General features: G+C 39.7%; 2 protein-coding genes across 6 annotated transcripts in view; one reads left to right on the top strand and one right to left on the bottom strand.

Annotated features, from left to right (window-relative positions):
- Positions 1-991: 991 nt before the first annotated feature.
- LOC306984108 (cysteine-rich and transmembrane domain-containing protein 1) lies at positions 992-6,003 on the top strand. Of its 5 annotated transcripts, none has more exons than XM_079585144.1 (4): positions 992-1,277; positions 3,012-3,048; positions 3,335-3,655; positions 5,449-6,003. In XM_079585144.1, exons 3-4 carry the CDS (start codon positions 3,361-3,363, stop codon positions 5,553-5,555), a joined length of 402 nt encoding a protein of 133 aa, XP_079441270.1. In that variant the 5' UTR covers positions 992-1,277; positions 3,012-3,048; positions 3,335-3,360; the 3' UTR covers positions 5,556-6,003. The 5 variants fall into 5 exon arrangements, with proteins under 5 accessions (XP_079441270.1, XP_079441269.1, XP_079441273.1 ...); XM_079585143.1 differs by having other exon boundaries at positions 1,006-1,277; positions 3,009-3,048; XM_079585145.1 differs by having other exon boundaries at positions 1,138-1,277; positions 3,009-3,048; positions 3,339-3,655; positions 5,449-6,002.
- Positions 6,004-8,710: 2,707 nt separating this feature from the next.
- Positions 8,711-25,608, bottom strand: part of tenm2b (teneurin transmembrane protein 2b) — a gene marked incomplete at its 5' end in the record, with an annotated part of 110,635 nt that continues 93,737 nt past the window's right edge. Inside the window, 16 exons of the mRNA XM_079585960.1 lie at positions 8,711-10,498; positions 11,280-11,410; positions 11,497-13,117; positions 13,227-13,523; positions 13,851-14,086; positions 15,487-15,662; positions 16,613-17,487; positions 18,291-18,445; positions 19,204-19,436; positions 19,744-19,764; positions 20,471-20,723; positions 22,354-22,497; positions 22,843-23,110; positions 23,408-23,669; positions 23,750-23,869; positions 23,959-24,169. Coding sequence (XP_079442086.1) covers positions 9,761-10,498; positions 11,280-11,410; positions 11,497-13,117; positions 13,227-13,523; positions 13,851-14,086; positions 15,487-15,662; positions 16,613-17,487; positions 18,291-18,445; positions 19,204-19,436; positions 19,744-19,764; positions 20,471-20,723; positions 22,354-22,497; positions 22,843-23,110; positions 23,408-23,669; positions 23,750-23,869; positions 23,959-24,169 — 5,741 coding nt within the window. The 3' untranslated portion in view covers positions 8,711-9,760. The remainder of the gene's footprint in view (positions 10,499-11,279; positions 11,411-11,496; positions 13,118-13,226; positions 13,524-13,850; positions 14,087-15,486; positions 15,663-16,612; positions 17,488-18,290; positions 18,446-19,203; positions 19,437-19,743; positions 19,765-20,470; positions 20,724-22,353; positions 22,498-22,842; positions 23,111-23,407; positions 23,670-23,749; positions 23,870-23,958; positions 24,170-25,608) is intronic.

Raw genomic sequence — 25,608 nt, forward strand, 5'->3', positions numbered from 1 at the left:
CTCAATTTCTGCTGTTCCCTCTTTTATATATATATACCGGTATATAAAAATAATAATAATAATAAACAGACATTTATTTGAGGTATAGAGAATTAATAAATTAAGTATCAGGAAGCTAAAAATGATCCCTTCTTTCTTGACGATTAAAAGTTTTTTGCCCATATACAGGAGTGTTATTTATGAATAGATAAGGCTACACACACTTGGATAACCACAGAAGCTACAAACATTACACTAGTTTGTTCCAGAAGCACAGCCTCAAGATATTGTGGCTTTAAAAGTACTATGCTAATAACCCTGACTCATTATTATTGTATTTACATATAAATACTGTAAATGTTTCCAGTTTCAAGTAAATCATAAATTACTAATGTCCTCAATTTCACAGTCCTGTTGTCGGTCTTTTGCAAGATCCTTTTAACCAACAAAAGCCAGTTCCTTAATTAGGCAGAGAAGAGACATTACTAATGAATTCGATAAATTATGTAACGTTTTGTTTTATTAGTTAGTTTTTAAAAACATTCCATCCTGTTGGATAAAATTACAGTAACATAATTAAAAAAAAAAAATTTAAAAAACATCAGCTAAACAAATTCAGTGAGCAGTGACTCACTGATCTTATTGATATATTGTTAGGCATCCAGTTAATTTCTTTGTTTTCTTCATGTTATTGTCTCGCCATCATGTAAAGTGAGATTGAGATTGACCTTAGCATATTCCTGAAAATATGATATGCTAAAACAAGCACAAGTCCGGATGTACAGAGCAGACCCGGCTATCTTAAATTGCCATTAATAATAAATTAGCCTACTAAACGTAAGTGATAAACTTATTTTATATAACCTCATAATAATCGCGGAATTCGGAACCGCATATTACTATACTACTCGTACTGTTTACCATATCTTACAATGGCAGAAATAGTAAGTTTGTTAGTGTGAGAAGTTATTTCCATAGACAGTATATAAACGGTTATTTCTTGTGTCGTGGTGACGTTTTCTCAAAATGGGCGGGGTCATTGGGTTCTGCTTCACGCGCTGCTGTATGTCGGTCAGCTGATATTACCACGAGTAACTTTCCAATGGGAGTCCGCGCACCGCTGTCTACGTGACATCACCGTTGTGACCAAATCGAGAAGCGTTATTTTATCCGTGATTGCAGCTTCATCGGGTTACGCCGGACTTCAGCGGCGGAATAATAACATAACCAAATTCTGAAAGACAACAAAGGAAATACTAGCGCAATTCGCTGAAAAGAAACAGGGTTTTCCTCCAAAGGTAAAAAAAAACAAAAAACAAAAAACATATTTGCCTTTTCAATATAATACACGCTAACCAAATATAATGTTTTTCGTCTTAGAAATGATTTAGTCTCATTTGCTAGTGATTATGTTTGTTTTTTTGGTTCTGTCAAACATTGCCCACTGAATGGTAGGGTTGGTAGTCCTCAGGGTCTTACCGCCCCTCCATTTTCCTCCACACATACTATGGCGCACAAGAAATATCTCTTGCCCATGAGGATATTTTGCTATTCTATTATTAGCTAGTGTGACACATGGAATATATAACGTATTATTCAAGTTGTTGTGTTTGTACTTTAAACTACTGTGTTTTCATAATGTGTGTGTGTCGCACATTTATTCGCGTGGGTAAATGAGATCCTGACCTTTGTTTGGCAGCAGGTGAACAATCATCTTGTTGTGAATGGATCAGATCGCCTGATTCTGATTATTACTGCAGTGTCTGTAACACTACTGCATTCACCGTCATAGAGAGTGGGGCGTGTTAATGTATAGGCCAAAAACAATAGATGTACTTGACACTTTTTATCATCATTAGTTCAGTTCAGAGTCAGACTCAGCTCATTTCAGATGTGGTGTCTAGTTTAGCTAGGTATCAGCATGTACTTTGATCCTTCAGCTATTTTGCTGTCACTGTCCCTATTATTATCAGAGCAAGTTTGTGAAATATTTCCGAGTGCATGAAATTGTGTGAATAATAAATTGGAAGATTGAAGTATAAATTAAATGATCAGATTGAATTCATAAAAGCATCAATCTGCTATATTGGGCCCATGGTCTACAGTAGCCCAGGCCCCTAAAACACACTGTAATACTTGTGTGTGTGACATATGTAAATGGATATGCCTGTTAAATTATACATTTAAGGGTATGCAGAGCAAAGATTAAACCTAAAGTTTGGAATTCTGATTATGTTGCAATATTGTCCAGATCCACAACAATAGTTTTTTTGTGTGTGTGTGGATTTGCTCCGTGTGTATTAGTCATTTAATTCAGCATTGTCTCTGTGTTGTTTGAGTAATGCATTGTCAGCTTGTTCCATTAAGAGCCATTAAGTTAATAATTTACCATCACTGAGTCAAGAGAGCACTGTTTGACTTCAACTAGATCAAATACTCACACCGCCATTGTAAGTGTATTAGTCAGCGCTGATACCATTTCCGTGGACAGAATACCCATTGTTAATGAGGCTTGATATTCACTGATCATATAAAGAAAGAGGTGTTTTTTTTTGTGTGTGGCCCATGTACAGAGTGATGTTTAGAAATATGACTCATCATTTGATGCATCCAATGATTCAGATAGAGATTGGCTTCCATTTAAAAAAAATCCCCAAAACAATCACTTTGAAAAAATGACAGACTAGTCAAAGTAAACAGCTAAATGTCATTTTTAATAAGATGTGATTGAAAGATATAAGTATGTCTGTCCATCATAGCCTTATTGTCTTTTATTTCAAATGAACTATGCTGTTGATCCTCAATACGGTCTATTTGTTAATCTAACAGTTTTGTTTAATCTCTTGAACATTTTTATGTATATTTATATGATATACAATATCGTTTTAAAGTTTTTATTTAAAGAAATAATATCAGTTGATGGGCCCCATTTACTTCCATAGTAGGAAATAAAAAAATACTATGGAAGTCAATGGCTAGTCAACTGTCTGGTTACCGATATTCTTTAAAATATCTTCTCTTGTGTTTAGCAGAAGAACGAAACTCATACAGGTTTGGAACAACTTGAGGGTGAGTAAATTGGGACATTTTTGGGTGAACAGAAGAAGAGTAGTATAGTTTTACAGCTAGATACATGTCTAGCCTGTTAAAAACAATTAAACAAAAAAGGAAAAGTGCACATTTTAACTTCATAATTGTAATAAACAAAACAAAAACACAATTGCAATAACTCTTAACTGCTGCCTGAGTAATATGTTTAGCCAGTTTAAGAAGATGAGAGAGCCATTGGTGCACTTTGTTGTCTTTTGAAACTGCGACAGGAAGCAATTATAATTTGTTCATTGTTTTCTCCCAGCTAGCTAGCTCAGTTCCAGCGTGTAGATGAATTACGAGCAGCCTCCTCCCTACACAGGGCCTGGTCCCACCGCTCCGGGATACCCCCCTCCCAACGCTCCCGGATACCCTCCTCAGGGATACCCTCCTCAGGGATTCCCTCCTCAGGGATTCCCTGCACAGCCGTACCAAGGATATCCAGTCAATACCGACCAGCCCAACCCTGGTTACCCAAACTACCCTCCTGGACCCCCTGGGTCGTATCCAGTCCAGCCAGGATACCAGGGGTACCCACAACCACAGTATGGAGGCCCAATGTATGGGGAACCTCCTAAAAACACTGGTGAGGTTCTTGATTTCCTGTCATGTTCTCATTTACACCGTCATTGGGTTAGTGTCACTCTAATTTCATCATAAACATCCTCATTTGTACCAGTGGAATAAACAGATTTACACAAAACACAGCTAGAGCAGTTAGTGGAAATGTGTGTTGCTCATAGTTTCAGGAAACAGTCATGTAATCATTAATAGCTGTATTATTTTTCCTGGTGTTCTTATTTTTAAAACAGGAAGTTAACACAGGTCAGATGATTACAGTAGGTATAATAGCTCAATTACATACGTTGTTTAGCTTCGGTCACCTAATAGGTTTTTAAATGATGATTTAATTAAGTCTAATGGACTTTCACATACAGTGGGGACCCTTTGAGAACACTTTAAAAACATAATTACTAAGAGATTCTGATATTATCTATTTTAAAGTTGTTTTGGAGGTCTCCTACAACAGGTTTACATCCATCAAAGGTCAAAAAACGGTTTTAGTTTATCATAATATACATTACATTTGCACATCACCACATTTTTCAGTGATTCTCAAACGACTCGTCAGATGAATCGGTCTCTAAATCCCTCGTTTCCGCGAGCTACTCTGCTCTGATTGGCCAGACAGCTCAGTCTGTTGTGATTGGTCTACCGCATACAGCGCTCGTGTCGAACAACAAAAACGCCCATTGCCATAACTGAACGCCAGCTCTGCGTGTCCTGAGGCTTCCTACACCGTAAACTAAAGACAGTAACGAACAATGGCGCTGATTTTACCATATCAATCCGAGCGCGAGTCCGATGATGAAACATTGGAAGAACTAGTTATTCAACCCGAACCTCCGACTCGAGCAGGACGTTTCTCAGTGATACACTTCTCAGCTTGAGGTACATTATGAGATGTTGCAGCTGTAATTCCTCACCATCAGCATTAACAAGTCCATGTCCATCAACAAACTGATTATATTACTTGTACTTTATTTACCGATGTGTATTTTTCTAATTTATTGCGGTGAAAATGTGGGAACTGTTTCAATAACAGCGCATATGTTAGCGTATTTTTTTAGGTAATAGTGGCCCACAGCTGATAAGCAGAAGTATTTCAGTAAGACAGTAATAAGTAGGAGACCTAGACAATATAAAACTCAAAACTAAATATTTTGAACACCGGTAGTAAATGTATACATCAATAATTAGTCAAACTTACAGGTTGTGATTCTGTGGAGCAAGTTAGTCCAAATTAACTGGGTACTGACACGTCTTTCGAGAGCAAGCGTTTTGCGAATTATGCATTTGAACTCCGAGATTTGAGAAGCAGTCGTCAGTAAAATAAAGGGAACACAGCAAAAGTTTAGGATTATACTGCTGTGGTATCGTGGTAAAGATTAATTTTAACCACTGATTCTTCACATGCTCGTCCTTGGGCAGTGAAAAACAAACTGGATTTACCTTTACTTTGTAAAGCACACCGTCTTAGCGACATGATGCTGTCCAGAGGGTGTCTGCGCGCGCAAAAAGTGGACGGGCAATATGCTAATGTTTCGCCTTGACGTCACAACGTCAGATTCATTTAATTGACTCCGAGTCGACTCTTACTTTTGAAGGACAATAACTTTATATACAGTGCACTTTCAGATTTAAAACTTTGCAGGAAGTTTTCATTCACTTAGAGCTATGTTACAAACTACATGAAAGGTCATTTTCAAAAATCCAGAATAGGGGCACTTTAATTTTTCAATAAAAAAAAGTAAAATTGTGATCTATTCAATATTTCCGAATCTGAGCTGTGTGTGTGTGTGTGTGTTTTTCCTCCAGTGTATGTTGTGGAGCAGGGCAGACGGGAAGATTCTGGGGACCAGGCATGTTTAACTGCATGTTGGACGGCTCTGTGTTGCTGCTGTCTCTGGGACATGTTGACTTAAACTATTGAGGAAAACCCCGCTGTGACCCCCTTCTTCATTTGTAATGAGCTTTCACTCCATGTTTCAATCCTTATTTAATGTATGACTACTGAAAAATAACTGAGAAACAAAGAGAGCAATGTTTTTGTTGTAGCCTCCATTTCCAGTAGTCCAGCTTGAAGCACCTCTTTTTATTCCTTCAATGACGCACGATAAGCACTGAGAGACTGATTACACTCATTGATCTTATATGTAGAGGCATATTAAACAGAATGTTTTTATTATTTGTCTTATACAAATGTCATCTTTCTTTAATGAATGCAACAATTTTAACTTGCTTGAATATAAGGCCAGATTTGATAATCAAATATGGCCTTGCGAAGTCTGTGAATGTTTGATCTGTCTTAATATGAGTCAATCAAAGACAAAAAAAGTTTGTTTCTATTAATAAAAATGATGGAAATAAGCCATGTCATCGCTTTTGTTTACTCAAAATGTGTTTTCAGTGTAGGTTCTGCGCTACTAGCATCATCAAATGGGACTGCCAAACCAATGAGTTTTCAAGCAAATTTTCCGGGCACTCCTCCGGTGTTGTGTTGCTGTGCCGGGAAGGTCTTTGTGCTCAAACAAGCTGTGCAATGTTTTTAAAGCACCACAGTGTTGACCTATTTTGAGGAAACCAACTTGAGATGGAGATATTTTAACATGTAGTTTTATGTATTTATCTCCACCTCTGAAGCATCTGGTAAACATCCACTCTGAACATTTCATTGCACATCTTGTGACCTTTTTAAACACAATATGAGGCAACAGACCTGAATCTTTGCCACAAAGTATAATACATATTCAACTGATTATTGGCTAATTATCAGCTTTTTTTTTTGTCTGCATTTTCAGTTATAAATGTAAAAATTCTAGCTAAACTAAAATAGTATTGACTGGGATTCCTGTTAGGAATTGTTTGCTGAGCTACAAATGCATTTTTAATGAGGAATCTTTTTCTCACCGGCTCTTCATAGTGTTGTGTTGAACTGCTTCAACTGTCAGATACTACATCTACATGCCTTTATCTACTCTCAAAACTAATTTCTGACAGGAATCTAGTCAACGCTGTTGTATGCACTCAAAAAAATGAACTAGGAAGGTTGTGCACTTTACATAATATATTTATATTTAGTTTACTTATAATAATTGTGTTTGTTGACTTGAAATGTTTTTTCTATTAAGGTCCACGTAATTATGTCTCAACTTAACAGTACAAAATCCTAACGTGTTGTCTAAACACAAAACATTCATGTTAAGTAAAAAATTATTACATCCGGAGGGTGGCGGTATAGTGCGACGCCAACTGCCATTTTGCCCTAACTTAATTTGATTGTGTTCAATCTGCTTAAATGTAAAATTTAAGTTTACTTAATCCGTTTGTGTTGGATTACATGAAAGATTTGTGTTGCATTAACTGAAACTGGACGGTGCTTGTTAGTTCCCACCATGCTTTGCATATGGTTGAATTAAGAGAGAATAAATGTTAAGATTTAATTGTTATTCTATGTTTTTTTGAGAAAATTAGAAAAGGGGAAGACTTGTTAGTGTGTAATTGTGTTTAATGTTCAATTACATTGGAATTATTAGAACCATTTAAATTACAGTGGGTTACCATTGTGGAGAAGAGTGGAGCATTTTGTTTGGCTGTGGACTGATTCAGTTGACTTTAACTGCGTTGGCTGAAGGAGCATGTAAATCTTAGCATGTAATGCTACCTATAGTCTATATCAATTTTATTATGTGTCATTATAATAAATTAAATACTAATGGATGAATGAAAATAAAAAACACCTGAATCATGTCGGGAAACCTTAAAATAAGTTGGGCACTATTAAATTAAGCTGTGCCCAATCATAACAATCAACCTTAACAAAATGAAGGTGACCCAACGTAAGTACATTAAATTGGAATAACAGAATTGCACAATGCTGAAATAAAGCAAGTTAATCATGTGGAAATCCTTTCCATGAGTTTTTTATGTTAATTCAAAGATTTCTTTTTTTAAATTTAGACAGATTGATCATAAGGCTTTGCCTATGTTTGCCATGTTAATGTTTTACGTATGTTGGTGTGTGTAGAAATAACCGAGGTACAGTAAGGTAATCAGCGTTTATAAATAGCTGACATACCGTGTTTGTTTTGAGTCTTTTCAACATGTACTTAGCAGAATCTCGAGAGCAAAGTGCAACACTCTTGAGTGGTTTCTTCCCCCAGCACCAGTGTTCATCAGTTAACTGGAAGTGGTTACCATGGGTGTAAACTTAACTCCCACATTGCAACATGCTATTTAAAGCCGAGCTGTGTTACTTTATTTTCACTCTCAGCAATGACAGCTACAGCTGGCCTGATCAGTGGCCATTCGGTCTGACCCCTGAATGGCAATGACAGCTAAATAATTAGATTAAGGCAGAATTTATTATTATTATTATTTTTTACAAAGTTTAATATGAATCTCCGTAGCCGTTTATGTTTGTCAGTCCACTGAAATCTTCCCAAAACTCTTCCTAATGTTCTTCAGCTGACTGTCATTCCACATCACTGGCCCAAGACAATCACTGTTTGACTTCTGGCATTTTATCTTCAATTCTGGATAAGGGAATAACAGGACAAGTCATTGTTCTCTGTGCGTTCACAACGTAACAGTGTTATGGAACTGCCGAGTCAGTAATTACAATATAGGCTCAACTGCAGAGACATATATGCTGGTATTTTAGGTCGAAAAGAATCTACTACAGAATATAGTGCAATTTTGACGAAACTTTGGGAATTTAGATTTGTGTTGAGTTGACTGATCTTAAGTCATAATTATAAACAAAAACAGACATATTTAACAAAAACGAAATCCTTCCCCCCCAAAAAAAATCAAGTTACATTTTAGAAAAAAAATAAAAATGACATAATGGGAAAAAAAATAACCATGTACACCTAAAAAAAACGTTTTCTTTTAGACAGAAAGAGCTGTAGGGATTGAGGTTGGTCTACTGATAAATTAGCTGTTGCTCTTTATATTAAATAAACAGACAATCACCTAATTTTCATTAAGTGAAATCTGAACTTTCGCAGCATCACTTATGGCATTGATGGAACACGAGTGTTGGAACACTCAGCTGTAAAGGAAAGAATTCAAAATACAAATGCAAATGTTTTATTTTCATAGAATTTCCAAAGAACCTCCTTCCACCGGCGTCTGAGTGTAACTTTTCTAGATGAAGCTCATATCCACACTGACTTTACCACAGTCAGAAGAGATTTTACATCAATAAAGAAAAAAGGCCAACGGCTGCTTTAGCTTTCATAATATATAAAGAAAACAACCTCTGCGATGAGTCTTGCGATGGATTTTCACATTACGTAACGATGAAGCCACTTCCTCTAAATGATCTCACCCAAACTGTTGTCAATGAGAATATTTTACATGTGTAGTATGTTTCACAGTTTTAAAAGACTTAAAAAAAAACAATATATATATTACGCTTTCATCTGATATCACTTGTCAAGTTGAATTTAAATTAATAAAATAATAATAAAAAACCCAGACAATCAATAATCTCTTACATATTATACAAAACAGTAGTCCCATGTACAGTTCATTGATCAACGTATCAGCCCCTGTTGTGATTGTCATATATTACGGACAGAAGAGGACAGGTGGTGTGAGCTGATGATCAACACATCTAACGAAGGCCAATAAGAAAGCTCATACAGAACACTGCAGTGATGTCTGCCAGGAAAATTCATGAGGAACGAGACGAGGAAATGTCGAGATGCTGCGGTTCCTTTTGAATGTGTTCCAGTGTAGTTTCACAAACATGTATGAGAGCAGGTGACTGTTTATTGGGCAATGCAGCCCGGCCAGAGTGTGCGGTGAACTGTTTGAGTGTGTTTTTCTGTAATGTTTTGATATGCAGTCATGAAAAACCAAAGCAGTGAGCCATCACACTATATCATCACATGAACGTCCCCCACTCACAGCCAGTCTGAAATGACTAAAAAATATGTACCACTTCCTATAAAGTCAAAATGTCACTACAAAATCATTGTTCACAAGTGCTTTTTTTTCAATATTGGGTCAGTGTTCTTGCTGCTGGCTTTCGGTTCTCCATATTTGGGAAACGGCTCTGCAGCGCGCTGTTGTTTCTCTCCGTAGGAGATGGTGTGGCATCAGCAACAGCTGAACTCTGTTACCTCCTGCCCATCTCGTTCTGTTTGAGGAACTGGATGTTAGCGCTGCTGTCTGCCAGTTCAGGGTACTGCTCCACCGGGAGCACGTAGTAGCCCTCGTATCCCACGACCTTCCCCAGTGCTAACAGTTGTTGCTTCTCGTTTTCAGCCCACACGCGTCCTCCTTCCCTGCCCTCGCGCGCTTGCTGCTGCTCCCTGGCCCAGGCTCCGGAAAGCGCCCTCTGGTGGGCCTGTTCCAGTACGCGGCTCCGCTCTTTTTCCATAACCTCTGCTGACAGCCCGTATCGGACACTGTATGTGAGTTTGAAGGAGTGGATTTCTAGAGTGACGCCGCGGCGGGAGCGTCCGCTGATCGTTACATTTATCCCGCTCTCCAGCGATTTGTGGCCACCGCTGAGACCCAGCGCCAGCAAGTCGCTGTCAGCAAGTCCAAGCTTCACAAAGAAGTGGCAATCCCGGCCGTCGATGGTGTAATGAGTGCCGTCCAGGTAGATGGCGTTGTTGAGGATCTGTGATATTTTGCGACTGTCTTCGCTAGCTGAGCTGGACAGGTCTGTTAATACATGGCCATCCCTGATGGCGAGCATCATGCCTTTGCCCACGATGGGGGTGCTGGTGCCAAACCAGTAACCGGGCTTGTCTCGCTTGGCGCGCCGCAGTTTATTGAGCCTCCTCCCCTCAAGAACCATGAAGGCCTGGTTGTGTCTGTCTACTGAATGCTGAACTCCAGTGAAGAGCTGTAATGGAATGAATAGTTAGTGACACCTGATAAAAGTGGTTCTCGTTATGTAAGGTCACCTTCAGTTCTAGGTTGTCAGATGTGTCGAAGGCAGGGGTTCTCAACTCTGGCCCTCGAGATCCACTTTCCTGCAGAGTTTCCCTCCAACCTTGATTAAACCTCACCTACCTGCAGCTTTCTAATCCTGAAGACCTTGATTAGCTTGTTCAGGTGTGTTTAATCAGGGTTCATCAATCTATACCCTGCAGGAAACTGGACCTTGAGGGCCAGAACTGCTGTGGACTAGTACATTGTTGACACTAAAAATGTTAATGTTAATTCTGTTTGTCCATTTTATAGCCTCACAAATTTAAATATTTGGATTTGGTGCTTAAGAAATGCTGATTTGGTGCTCTTATTGTTATCAATGTTAAAAACAGTTGTGCTCATTATTTTTTTGTGGAAACCGTGATTCATGATTTTTAAAAAAGCAGGGTTTTTTGATTAAGTGAAAATTCAATGCTAGTTCTATAAACAGCAATTATTTGAAATAAATGTTTTGTAACATTAGAAATGTGGTAACACTTTACAATAAGGTTCATTAGTTAACATTAGTTTACTTCCTTAGTTCACATGAACTAAGAATGAAAAATACTTATTTTTATAAAATTAATCTTAGTTCATATAAATCTCAACATTAACTAATACGTTTTTAAAATCAAAAGGATGTATTTGAGCCATTTGCTCAGCAAATGTTGACAAATTACTTTATTTAAAAAGGAGCGCCATCTTTAACTCACCTGAGTATTATCCGAGTCCTGACTGGCAAGTATCTCATAAGGAGGGTCAACAAAATAAAGCGAGTGTCTAGGAAACCCTGGTATGATGTTGCTGAGCTGGAAGCCAAACATAACCAGCCAACTCTTCACATCTGCAAGACAAACCAATGTGAGTTATTTATACATAACTTCTGTTCAGTCCACCAATACCAAGCAGGAAGCTTTATCACGCTCTCACCTGTCACATAGTTTTTCACATCAATCATATCGCTGAGTGGATTATTGTTCTTGAACATATACAGGTTGAAAGGAGCTGGCTCTTTGCCTATCTTCGGCCACAAAGTATGGTCAGGTGCAATCCATCTTCCTGCCAGCACGTCATAGTCTCTCTGGGCAAAGTGAACCAGTTTTGTGAGAGGATCATAAAGCCCTCCATGAAAGCCCAATATGAGCTGGAAATCCGGGTTGGAATCATGGTAAATCTCGCCGTATGCTGTGTACTGCATCTGCTTGACCATTTGCCCATTGCTGCTGAAGATGGCCAGTGGAGTGCCTACGTTGTCGGAGGCGATGTAGTATTCCTCCCCACCGCTGACCTCCATAGCGAACAGATGACCCTGCAGGTCATAGTAGAAGGAGGTGATTTCAGCTCTCGAGTGGTTGTAAACATGGGTGACCCGAGTGGGGTAGTTCAAGTCGGCGTAGAAGTATTGCTGATGCTCGCCTTCATTAGTTCTGCGGGAGACGCGGCGGCCCAAGCCATCGTAGCGGTAGCGGACGCTCCAACCCCCTGCCGTGCGGCTGTAGGCTCGCTCGAGAAGACCTTTGGAGTTGTACTCAAAGATATCCGAGCCCCTCTGTGCAAGCATGCCGTCCTCATCGAGCTGATACTGCATATCACCGAGCCGCGTGATTCGGTCTCGAAGATCGTAGCGTAGAGGCAGCAGACGGGCACTGTTACCAGGGTTTAGCAAATGAAGATTGCCATTTAGGTCATAGCTGTAGCGCCACGTAGACCAGTCGTCTACTTTGACGCCCACAAGCTGCCCGTCACCGTCATATTCGTAGCGGTACTGTGTGGTATTAGCATAGGGACCGATCTTTAGTTCACGTTTGATAACACGGCCCATGCTGTCATACTGCACCGTCATCCAATACATCAATGAGCGGAAGATCTCGTACTGCACTTCCTTGATGCGGCCATGTGCGTCAAAATGCTTACTTAGTGTCATCACAGCCGTAGTGATGATTTGGTTGATGTCGTAGTATATGATGCCAAACTTGCCAAAGTGTTCGACCTTACCGGATATTTCATCGTAGCGGTACAGGTCCACAGCAAGTGGGGTTTCCCCTATAACTGGCTTTATGCTGGCCACCCTGAAGCTGTTGTCATGATAAGTGTAGTCAAAGCGAGCGTTGACCATTCCTTCCTCTGAGAAGCGGTACATCTGTTTGTCCACTAGGGGGCCCAGTTTGCGATAGCGAATGGTGCAAGAGAAGCCTCCACTCTGCAAGTTGACCATTTTGAGCACTCCAGTCGTCTCATCATAGCCAAAGGTGACCGCAGTGGCATCATACAGCACCTCCGAGAGCTTTCCCAGCTTCCCGTACTTGTAGAGCACACGTCGGCCTGTTCCGAGGTAGAACATGGCACGTGGATGGCCATCCTCACTGAAGTCATGGATAATGGTGGCATTACTCTCTGGGGGGTTGTAGGTGTTGCGAATGTAACCAACAGACACATGGGTGGCCATAGTGTGTCTGGCCATACTCGGCATAGTGACCGCCGTGAGCCGGCCTGCTGTGTCAAAATCAAAGACATACTGTTTCTGACTCTGCTGGAGCAGCAATACCATGGACTGTAGAGTGAAATAGAAAAAGAAAAATTAAAAGGTGAGCTAAATGCGTTCATACAAGAGTACTGTAGGAAAAACAAATCTCCACTGCAGTTGAAAAGAGTCAACTCACTTTGTCCATGTAGCTGAAGCTCCACACTTTCCCATCAACAAAGGTTCGAGACAAGATTCGTCCGAATGTGTCAAACTCGCTTTTCTCGCTCATGCTGCCCCTCTGCAAGCCCACCAACCGTCCGGTGGGTGAATAAGACACATTGACCAGGGCTAAGCTGCTGCTGGGGAGCCAGGTGGCTGGTCGGCCTTGGGCGTCGTAGATGATCCTCAGTGTGAATTTGCGGTGGTCATCGTAGATCTTCTCAGTTCTGGTGTTGCGGTCATAGTCAATGGACAGAAGATTTCTGCTGTGGACCTACGGGAAAACATTTAAGGTTTTACCAAGATCTTAACTCTTTTACATTTCAAACATCAAATGTTGCAATTTTACATCGCAAATCTCAACTGACTGTCTCAAAATCTGTCTCAAATCTCAACTGTTTATATCGTCGCCAAATGTAAACTCTCTCATCGTCCAGCTCTGAACTGTTACATGTGGACTATTAGGCATTAAAGTATTATAAACATTAATGTTATGAATTTCTGTGAAGCTTCTTTGAAACAATGTTTATTGTGAAAAGCACTATATATAAAATTGACTTTACTTGTCAACTAACTTCAATGGTAAAACGGAAAAACTTACGCGTAACTTTCTGCCAAACACAGTGACCTTGCCCTTGGTCAGCTCTTTTCTCATGCGCCATTCAATTGAGTTGAGGCCGCTGTCAGTGGGTAGGGTGATGTTGCGCCTCCCGATGGTCGGGCTCACAGATCCTGCAAGGACGTGGGGCTCGGTATGAAAGCTGATGCCCATCCCATTAGCATAGGACACCTGCAGTGTGCCGTTGTGGTACAACTGATAGCTATTCCGCACTTGGTCTGTGAAAACATAACAATAAGTTGTAAAAGAGGTTGACAAGATTATAAAACCAGATTATACTCTTTAAATAATAGAGTATAAACAAACATTATTTCATATTTCACATAACATTATGAATTTACACATACACACTACTGTTCAAAAGTCTGGGATCCGTAAGATTTTTCAATGTTTTTGAAAGAAGTATCTTATTCTCACCAAGGATGCATTTATTTGACCAAAACAGAGTAAAAACTGTAATGTAAAATATATATTGTTTTATTTGAATACTTTTTAAAATGGCATTTATTATTGTGATGGCAAAGCTGAATTGTTAGCATAATTAATCCAGGCTTCAGTGTCACATGATCCTTCCGAAATCATTCTAATATGCTCATTTCTTATTATTAATGTTGAAATTGATATTTTCAGGATTCTTTGATGAATAGAAAGTTAAAATAACAGCATTCATTTGCAATATAATATTTTGTCAATTTACTGTCTGAAACTGAAAATTGAAACTTTACTGTCAATTTTGATAATTTTAATGTGTCCATGCTAAATAAAAGCATTAATTTCTTTAAAATCTTACTGACACCAATCTTTAAAACGATAGTGAAATGAATATGAAAATATATAATTACTGTTTAATGTGATGAATATACATGAACTACTGTTTATCTGTGAAGTATTTTACAATGTAATGTTTGTATTGAGGCAAGTTATTATGAAGTGTTCCCTAAAACCAGCCTCATTTCATTTAGTATGAAGCATTAGGTCTGATCTGACAGTCTATTGTGCATTAGGGGAAACGCAGCACTGTGGGGCGGATGTGTGTAATGCGGCTTTTGGTTATAAAGAAGATTTAGCTTTGGCTAAAAGCAGCACAAACATCTTCAGTTCCATTTACAAGCTATAATTGGATCAGAAGCTGCTTTCCACAGAAATTTACCTGGGAAATACAATCATGTACAATTTCAAAGTCATAAAAAAAAATCCAAGTGCATTTTGGTATACTGCTAACAAGCAGATGGCACCCAAAGGGTTGATTTTCATGTAATTTGTCTTGAGTAAACAGCAAAAGCACTCTTTACAGGAAGTAACAAGTAAGTTGCGTGAGAAAATCCATCAACAACACATAATCCACTGGATATAAAGAAAATAATTTAAGCTTTCAAGCTTTTGCCTCCTGAAAGAACCCCTAAAGGAAGCCTATGGTAAATTGTAAAATGGGGATTTTTCTGCTCTGTTGGATTCCACACATTCAAACAATGTGGCCTCCCTGTGGGTAGTAAAGAGAAAAATCAGTCTACCTGCCTGCTGTGTGTTTTGGTCTTAATGGATGTGATTTTCAGGAGAAATGGGGGGCATCAGCATGAGATCTGGACTGAGATTTGTTCTTTGTGTGCTGTGTGTGTACCTTGAACCACAGTGTAGGACGCCTCTACAGATGAGAGATTAGTGATGACCGTGACATCATCATCTCGGTTTGAGCTCTCCATGTCAATATTGATGGACTCCTCCATCTCGCGGCGCAGACTGGTCACCACACCAGTGGGATATGTGACGTTGGTTAGACGACCCTCACTGTCATAGCTGGGAAGAAGAGAATCAAGACAAAACTTACTGTGATTGAAATAAATAGCCAGCAGTGCCTGTAGAAATGAATTCTTTTTAAAATTAATTTATAATTAATTTGTAATGTTTTAAACTGTTTAAAACCAGTGTGATTTTAGTATTATTTACATAATATAGTATTATTATCGTGTTTATTCATATTTTGAATTAGCTTTTATTTTTTAGATATTCAGTTTTCATTTTAATTTGAGTTTAAGTTTGAGTAATTTTGCTATGCACTTTTGTCATTTAAAATATATTTATATATAACTGTAATGCTTCGACTTGAACCTCAGTTAATTGCCAAGGATTTTTTTTAAGATTAATTAACTATTAACAATTCTAGGTTTAGTTAACAATAACAAAACAGTTTGAAAAAACAACTGCAATGTTACTTCATCTATTTAAGAGTCTTTTAAGAGTTTATGAGTTATTTAAGAGCAGTTCTTGCATACAGACACTAGGTGGCTGTGCTGTGCTGCAAACACATCCTCTGCTCTGACAGTAGATGAAGATACCAGGCATATGATAATAACCACAGTGCTTACACTCATAAAGAGTCCCAATTCATCATTCAGGAGAACTACCATGCTGAAAACACCATGAGAATCTGGGGTGCTAATTCTGAACAGTTGCACCCCTTTTCCGCTTTTCATAGATATGCAAAACATTTCAGCAAAAAAACCTGCATTATAATCACTCTCCGGGTTAACATCCATCTAAGTAAATGTCAGTGTTTTCAGTGCTAACAGGCCTCCTATTATGTAAATTGGTCTTATTATAGATTACCTTATTAACATAGGCCAATAAACATTGCGCTATTACTTCCCACAGAAAGAGATTTTAATGCACATTGCAGCAGTCATTTATCAAAAGATTTTTCTGCATTTTAAAAAGTTCTGTTGTCATATCCCACATTTCATACTCACTCGTAAAAGTTGGTCCATCCGGTCTCATCCGACTTGGAGGCTAAAAGTTCAGTGCTAGCATCATAACTGAGCTGTGCCACCTCCTGGCTGAGGGCGGACACTGAACGTAGGCTGCCGGCTGGGTCCATTCCCAGTGTCACCACCTGGTTCTCTGGCAACAGCACAAGCCTGATGGAGCCAGACGCCTCCCTCCTCACCCGAAGTGTATTGTTAGAGGCATCGGTAACTGCCGCTAACTCTCCGTCCAGTCCGTAGGTGAAGTTATACAGGGCCAAGCCTGTAATGAGGCTAACCGTTTGCTTATGAAGGCCGTCGGAGCCAAACACATAAAGCTCTTGTTCTAGAGATGAACCCACTTCATATTGTCCGCTTGCTGTGGCGTTGGGCCGGTTGCTGCGGACCGAACGCACACGGATGTTGTTCAGGTCAGCTATGTACAGGGTACCATCTGGTGACACCGCCAGCGAAGCGGGACAATTGAGGCCGGCGTCCGCAGCGTAGCCCTCATCTCCTGAGAAACAGTTGCAGTTGACGTCGTTCTTGCAGTCGCATTCGGAGGCGGCGCCGGCTAGCAGGGAGATCTCGCCGCTGGTGCTAACCTGCCGGATGCGGTTGATACGCTTCTCGTCGGTTTCGGCAATGTAGAGCACACCTGTGTGGGATATGGCGATGGCTGTGGCGCTCTCCAAGGCAGAATGGATGGCTAGTTTGCTGAGCGAGTAATCAATCCCAGGGACCTGGCAGTGCATGGGCCGCCCTGCAATAATGCTGACCTGGTGGTTCTCAGAGATACGCAGGATGATGTTGTTCTCCAGCACGTACAGAGAGTTGTCCATAGGGTTGATGGCCATGTCTGTAGGCCACTCCAGACGTACCTGAAACATCAAACGTTAGATAAACATTAGAGGAAAAAGTACATGAACACAAAAAAAGTACTATAACTGGGGATGTCGAGGAGTTGTAAATTCAGCTTTGCCGAGGGGTATTTTTCTGCCTCTGCTTTTGATATCGCTTTGTTCATTTTATCCCTGCTTCTGGTCAGATGGGATGCATTTTCCATTTCTGGCTGTAGATTTCCTACTGGCATTTAAAAAAAATGTGTTACAGATTCTTCTGAGTGGAACGAATCAGCGGGCCTATGAATTTATTACAGTGATAGACAAATGATGACAGCAGCTTGATTGATAATCCAGTTCCATTGTTTGTCACTGTCATTGTCAAACGTTAATACCCAAAGAGAGACTCTGACAAGCAAATATTGGCTAGTGCTATAGCTCAAACACGCAAGGATGAAACGTAAAGAAAACACATTTCGTAGTGCAGACTGAAACAAACAGGCTGACATGTGTTCACACAACTGTGTTCGAAAGCTTATCTAATTGCTTCGCAGGGCCTGTAAATTGTTTCATTTTGTATTAATTACACTGTATTTTTACATTTTCTCAACTTTCCATTAATACTTCAATAAAGACATTCTCATTAAAATGCTTTTTTTAACAAATGACACATTGTGTAAATTAATAATGATCAAACTAGCTCGAAAATTTTGAATTTAGAATATGCTCTCGTACAAAAATGATTTCTCGTTGATACCATAAAATGATAATAGATTGAGAGATTTCAGGAATCTGAATCTCGTTTAATGTGCAAGTGCAAGATCATTACAAGTCATTACAACCTGGCTGACGTCCATGCTGGAGTCACAGCTGAGGGGCCTGACTGCAGTCAGGTCATTGGTCTTTATCAGAGTGGAGATAATGCCATTCTGATCCACTTTTCGTATCATGGTTGCATCCACAAAGTACATCAGGCCATTCTTATCCAATGCAACACCTGCATGAAAGTAAAGAACTCAAAACTTGTGCATACAACTTATATTAAGACATACTACAAATTGCAAGAGACATGTATGACTACAACAAAGTAGAACACATTCACCAGGTTTGAAAAGGAAGGTTCAGACAGAATAATTATCTTTTATAATAATTACCTAATAATTATGATAATGTTCTTCTTCCGTAGAAATCACTGCTGACTCTTCTTAAGAATTTCACTGCTCCCTAAGTCTCAGATTTATTTCCCTCCTATTCTGATAATCCCCGGAGGAAAGGTGTTTTTAAAGGCAAAATAATTAGTAGTCTATGTGTGTAGGAGCAATGACCTGGAAAAGAGTCAGACTGCTACAGTTTGATTCACGCTGTCATGGTGATCATGTCTAGAATGCGTTTTATTCTGAGATAAGAAGGCAGAGTTGGTCTCTGAGTGCAGTCGGCTAACCTTACGATCTCTCTTTACCTTCTGTGTCATTTATTTCTCCTCACATCAGTGGGCCATGCTGGGCTTTAAGAATGATGTCTGGAGTCTAGAGAATTACAGGTTACTGAGGTTTGTGATATCGCAGAAAATGACAGCACCTGGTAACTGTCTAAGGAATTAAATGCTAACGGTTTCTAGGATCATGGAAAATAAATGAGTCTCAGACAGCGTGGAAATGCTGTCTCAAAAGCTGATTCTAAAGGAGTTCAGGCATTTATGTCTCACTCAGCTCACAGAGTGAAAAGAAAACGGGTACATTTCTTAAAAACCATCACCTCTCGGGCTCATTAGGGTGGCCTCCACTGCCTTGCCTCCGTCGCCACAGCGAGCCTCGTCGAATGGGACACACTGCTCGCCCGTTCCCGCCACCACCTGAGCGTTATCCAGCAGTGGCCGCGCACCATTCAGGGAGCGTATGCGGTAGATCTGCCGGGAGTTGGTGTCTGACAGGAACAAAGAACCCGACACAGGATCCACTGCCAAGTAGTACTTATGACTTGGACTGTTGCTATGGAAATAGGGCAAATTGGGAGAATGTCTCTTAATAAAAACCTCTGACAAACAGCATGGTTACCTTGGTGAACATGATGAAATGTGAATACTTCATTGCTGGTAAAGTAATTGGAGCTCAAAAAAGAAACCACTTTGATACAAAAAAAAAGAAGAGTGAAATTCTGCTACATAGAATGAACTAGAAAACAGCTACAGAATAGGGCACAAGCATAGAAATCTGCACAATATGTTTTATTTTTTAAATTAGCATGCTATTTAGACAAATGATGAATATTTTTACATTAAGCATTTATTTGAATTACCTGTGTCTCAAATCTTTATTTCTTCATGGAGCAGTGAAAGAGAAGAGACAAAAAAGTATGCATCAATTAAAAAATCATTCAAATATATTATTGTTAAAGCTATTCTAGTAGTTAAGAACCTATTTATTTAACAAATGTCCTTGGGATAGTAGTGCATGATTCATCAAGGCATGTTCATCAAACTGCAATAACTATTGGCTTTGTGGTCAGCTATGGTGCTCATGACAGACCCGGATTTCTCTCTCTCCCTTGACTTCCTGTCTCCCTCTACTTCTGTGTCTACCAATAAAATGTCTCCACACCCCTGAAATGCCCAATGATAACAGCCCACTTTTTATGGTTCAATTAAATTCTGATGGATAAAATCAACTTCAAAAAGTAACAAAAGTTTCAGGCCAACATATTAAAACAGTTATTTAAAATTTTATATAATAATATTTCACAACATAGTATAACATATAATATATTGTGTAATTCCACACTCCAAACCAAACTAAAAAAAAAAAAAAAATGAAGCTTGAAGAAAAGTTTGAATGATTATTTTTCTTCTTCAGTAAAGCTTTTTCTGTCAGTGGATCAAAGCATTTTTTATTTAAATGTGTTAAAATCAGTTAACTCCAAACACTGAATATCGAGTTGTGCTCAGTAATGCGTTACATTAAAGAGGTGAAATGCATTAAAAATGCTGTATCATGTTGTCTTTAAGTGTGCATCCTATCAGCCTTACCTGAGCTCTAGTACAGCTGTGGTATTGAGGGAAGGATAGACCCTCCGCACAAAGTTAAGGTCACCCACGTACAGGTTGCCCTCTCCATCACAGGCCACGGCCACCGGCGCCAGCAGCTTGTTGCCCTCTGCCATCCCACTGCAGCTTGGGCAAGAGATGCTGCGTCTTCGGCCGTTACCCATAATGCTGTTAATGATGGGCGGCTGCTGCTGGGAGAGGAAGATGTTCTCGCCGCTGCCCTTATGAAGAATTCCTGTGTGGAAATAAATCAAACACTGTCACTGAATGCAATTGAGTGAGATTTCAAACATGACATATTTCTTAATGGTCTTTACACGCACAAATGTGATGCTTAAATGAAAGCATCAATTTCTACACTGTGACATATTTATTGCATTTCTTGATCAATAGCGTGAAACCAGCAGTCATTAAAGACCTCATAATCATCAATAATGACAAAAAAAAAAAACTTGCTGGTCCCTCAAACACAGAATTTCACCCTAATACAGAGATGAAATTATGAGTAATGACAAATGTGCAGAAAAAGAGAAACATTAGGCAGCGTGTGCATGTTATTTTATAGTCCACTGGCACGCCCTCCATCCCTGTGTCCTTATTTGACTTCCCACTAGCCAAGTGGGAAGTCTCCAATCACAATCATTTATTTTTTTTATGCAAAAGCCTAAAGATAAACAGGTGTAAAGCAGCAGTTCTATACTAGTGCTTTATACCAACACGTTTTACACAGTTAGTCAGAAATGACAGAGAAAAAAGACGTTTTGTTATTGGAGAAGCTTGTTAGGCCTTCAGCTGCAGGGACGACCTGTCTCTTCTTCACTGTCAAACGTATTTCACAAAAATAAGTGACTCATAGGAAAACTACTCAACAGTGTAATTATTCTTATTGAGGAGGGTTTATTTGTTGTCGCGTGTTTCCATCTTATAATTCAGGAATGGGCAATGTGGTCCACGAGGGACACTGAACTGCAGTGTTTAGCTCCATCCATAATCAAACACATCTATAACTTAAGTCTTCAGGATTACTTGAAAACTACAGACAACAGTTTGAGTAGGGATTAAGCTAAACTTTGCAGGACAGAGGCCTTTAAGGAACGGACCATCCATGTTCACATATCATAGGCCCTCTTAACCTGTAAATATATCAGTCATTAGACTGATGTTGTGTTCTCCTGACACTTATCAAGTGTGTATTGTTGTTATACTGCAACATAATATGCAATATTGTGATTTATTTTATCCACATGCATTAAGAGTGTATGTGTGAGGCGGCCAATTGACAAAAAAAATATCGTTGCTGTGTTCGGGACGCCGAATTTGATCATTTTGACTACTTGGGTACTTGGCGAGGAGATTTATGCACACATTGTGTCTGTAAAAGAAACAATTTTGTTGTGTTTCTTTTTTCATAAATATGTTTAAAATATTTTTTTGCTAAGCTGACACTGTATGTTTTGTCCACCCACCATTAAATATAAAATGTATAAACCTAAGAACTATGGCTGTCAGTTCTCCTGATTTCTGACCAGTCTTTAAAATAGAAAATGAAACGGTATTAACGTACAATTTGGAAATTTCAATAAAATAAATGTTATTTTATTATTATTATTATATATTTTTTTTAATCCTTCTGCAGACTCTCTTGGAGCTCCCAGCAACCAACTGAACCCCAATGTACCACCCAAAATGCCACAGTAACCCTGTTCTGGACGTTTGTGTATAGCTGATTTCAAAACTTCCAGTGACAGTCCAATAACAAGTCCCGCAATTATTTCCATGGCTGATCATTGATGTCACTTGTGAGTTCTCCTGCCCTTCCCTATCGAGCAGATTAACCTTTGTTTGAATGGGTTTCAGTAGCGTACCACTGCGGACGTTCAGGATGTGGTGTTTGTCTAAAGACCAGCCGCCCAAGTTCGAGGGGTTGAGCTCATATCCCTGCAGCACAGCTGTCCTCTTCTCCCACAGGATCTGACTGGGACACGTCTCATACTCGTACCCCACAGACACTAAAGAGAAAGATTGACAGATTGAAAGAGGGATAGGCAAGAAATGTGAAGAATGAAGGAGAAAATGACAAAGAGGGAAGACACTTAGAGGAAGAGCAAAGCTGTACTATCTTAATTAAACACTCCATCACCGAGCGGGGACATAACAATTCATTAGCTCACAGGAGGAACTTGCCGCTGGCATACACAATAATGGATGAGAGACAGACAGTCTCATTAAACCGAAACTATCTGTGGTTTGGAGCTCAAATTAAGAGAAGACACTGGGGAACAGACAAAGGCGTAGACAAGAAACAAGATAACAGCTGAAATACACCTGTTTCCATGACTCCATATATCACTTACCCAAAGCCTCGGTCAGGCCATGGACCCTCTGCCTGTAGGCATCAGTCTTGTCCCAGATATAAGTGTATGCCAGGTTAGGAGAGGCATGGAACCATTTCTGGAGGAGATGGCCCTCCACGGACACCATCAGGTGCACTTTGGCCAGGCTGAGAGGCACTAGAGCTGGAGTCATGATCACCTTAAGTAGCGAGAGGTAGCCTGAGGTCCTGGAGCTCAGATAGCAAAGTTTAAGGCCAGAGCCAGGAATTTCCACCTGCTCGTGAAGGACCTGGAGAGAGAGAGAGTAATGTCAAGAATCAAATATTCTTACAGCTGCCATCAGTCTTGAAAAACGGCCTAAGAAAGCAGATAAAAGAGATGGAAAGTGAGCAGCTGAGAGAAACTGTGATTGCGAGAAAGGTATGAGAAAGTAAATGGGTCAAAGGGAGTGAAAACGGAGAGAGTGAGTGAAGAGGAAGAGTAATAGAGAATATAAAATGCAAATAAAAAGCCAACAGACGAGTGTAATGACCTACACGAACATGACAGAAATAAGATGTGATTAGAGCGGTGTTGAATGTGGCACCTGGCTCTCGGGGAGGATGTGTCTCTCTGAAGGGTTGGAGCTGAAGAAGGAGGACAGTGGGGAGGGAAGCACCACAGGATCGGGCCTGACAAAACCACTCAGGTCACATCTGGCTGTGGTTTTCTCCTCTGTTTGTAGCACCAGATTGTCCATGGCGTAGAAGCGATTCCAGGGCAGCCACACCGTCCGCTCCTGACTCAGAAACGGAGCCCGCTCGAACCGCAAAGTAAGAGAGCCTCCGCCGTTGGCCACCAGATCAAAACTAGAGAGAACCGGCACAGGAAACATACTTCAGCACATATTCAATAGCAAAAGGGGTTCAAATAAATTGAAGCTACTCACGTGCCATCCTGGCGGGTCATAGTGTGACCATAGTAAGGGTACTTCACAAAGGTCACGTTGACGCCCACCAAAGGAGTGCCATCTGAGGTCAAAACCTGACCTCGAATTAGAGATGCCAGGCTGCAATCACGCACACAAATACAAAAAGTAATATTAGAGCATGATAAACCATGTCTTTAGTCCATCAAAGGACAGGGCAGATGAGGTACCTGGCATTGAAGGGGTTGATTCCTGGGATGATGTGAGTGCTGTCTTTACCCACAAGCATCTTGATTCTGTCATAAAAGGAAGGGACTTTCTGGACCTCTGATTGGCTCTGCTGAATGACCAGGAGAGGGTCACGTGATCCACGGCACAGAGGATTGGTCACACAAGAGCTCTGCGTGCAGCAGTCCGGATCCATGCAGTCAACAAGACCATCTGAGTGGAAAAGATGTCACCACATGTCATAAAAACTTTAGATCTGTAGCATGCATTAGCAGTGTGACACATGAATTTTGTATGAAAATAAACCCACACTAGGGTTGTCACGATACCAAAAATTCATTTCTTGATAGAACTGCCAGTGTCAATATCTCAATATCTACTAAATATATTCTATTAACAAAAGAATAAAGCCTTCACTTATTTCTCAGTCAGTTTTAGCGGCATTTTTGCTGAAAATGTTCCTCACCGTTCAAAAGTTGTGTGCTCAGTAAGATTTGAAAGAAATTAATTATTTTATTCAGCAAATATACATTAAATTGATTAGTTACAGTAAATGCATTTATAATGTCTATTCCAATTAAATTATGTTATTTTAAACTTTCTATTAATCAAAGAATCATAAAAAAATTTAATCATGTTTCCACAAAAATATAAAGCAGCACAACATTTTCAAATATTGACAATAATAAGAAATGTTCCTTGAGCAGCAAATTAGCATTAGAAAGATTTCTGAAGGATCATGAACCTTCTGAATTTACATGAATATTTCTTGATAATATTGATAATAACATGATAATATATTTTTTTAATTGAAAGTGTGCAGCTGCATTTTACCAAAGTACTGAATTTAGTTTGTACTTAATATTATCAATACCATAGTACTTTAAAAAGAAATCTAGTATTGACTTGGTTCCAGAAGTACCAGCACATTTGACATCCCAAGCACACAAAGTTTCATGATTTCAGAGTGGCAGATGGTTTAAAGCGACTTCTGAAGTCTCTCTGTTCGGCTGCCATCTTATTCTCCGAGTGTGTACGTTTGATGAACCCTTCTCAGTTCAAAACCCAGCACAGCTTTGAAGTCAAGAGAGGGAGACAAAGAATGTGATTAAAAAAAGAATTGCTCAAATGCCGAATTTCTTATCATTATGGAAATGAAATTGAACAAATACATTTATTTTTTCCCTATTGTGGTAATGAGCTCAGCTGATAGAAATGATCAATGAATCGAAATGATGCTAGTTCCACTCTCTCTACCCCCGGTTTCACTTTTAGAGAACTTACATCAAAGTCACAGAGGGCATCGCTCACACCCCTGAGAGCTTCACTTCTCGTTTCATCTTTCTCTCTGTCTCTTCCCTTCTCTTACTGGCTGCATATCGCAGTGCACTGTACAGGTACATTCTCCTTAAATGGGTCTTTCTTGATCCGGAACAAACTCGCAACAAGCGCCTGTTGCCAGAGACGTTTGCTCCATGTTGTTTTTGCTTGTGCTCTCTGATCTCTGAAACCTCAATGAAGTAACCCCCAAACGAAGGGCAAAGAAAAGAGAGAGAAGAAAAAAAGCAGGAAGTGGTGTATCCTGGAGGACGCTTTTCTTTATGCTGTTTGTGTCTGGGATAGACTGAACATTGCCTTCAAACGTCTGCTTT

This window comes from Phoxinus phoxinus, assembly GCF_949152265.1.
Source record: "Phoxinus phoxinus genome assembly, chromosome: 17".
Classification (NCBI taxonomy): domain Eukaryota; kingdom Metazoa; phylum Chordata; class Actinopteri; order Cypriniformes; family Leuciscidae; genus Phoxinus; species Phoxinus phoxinus.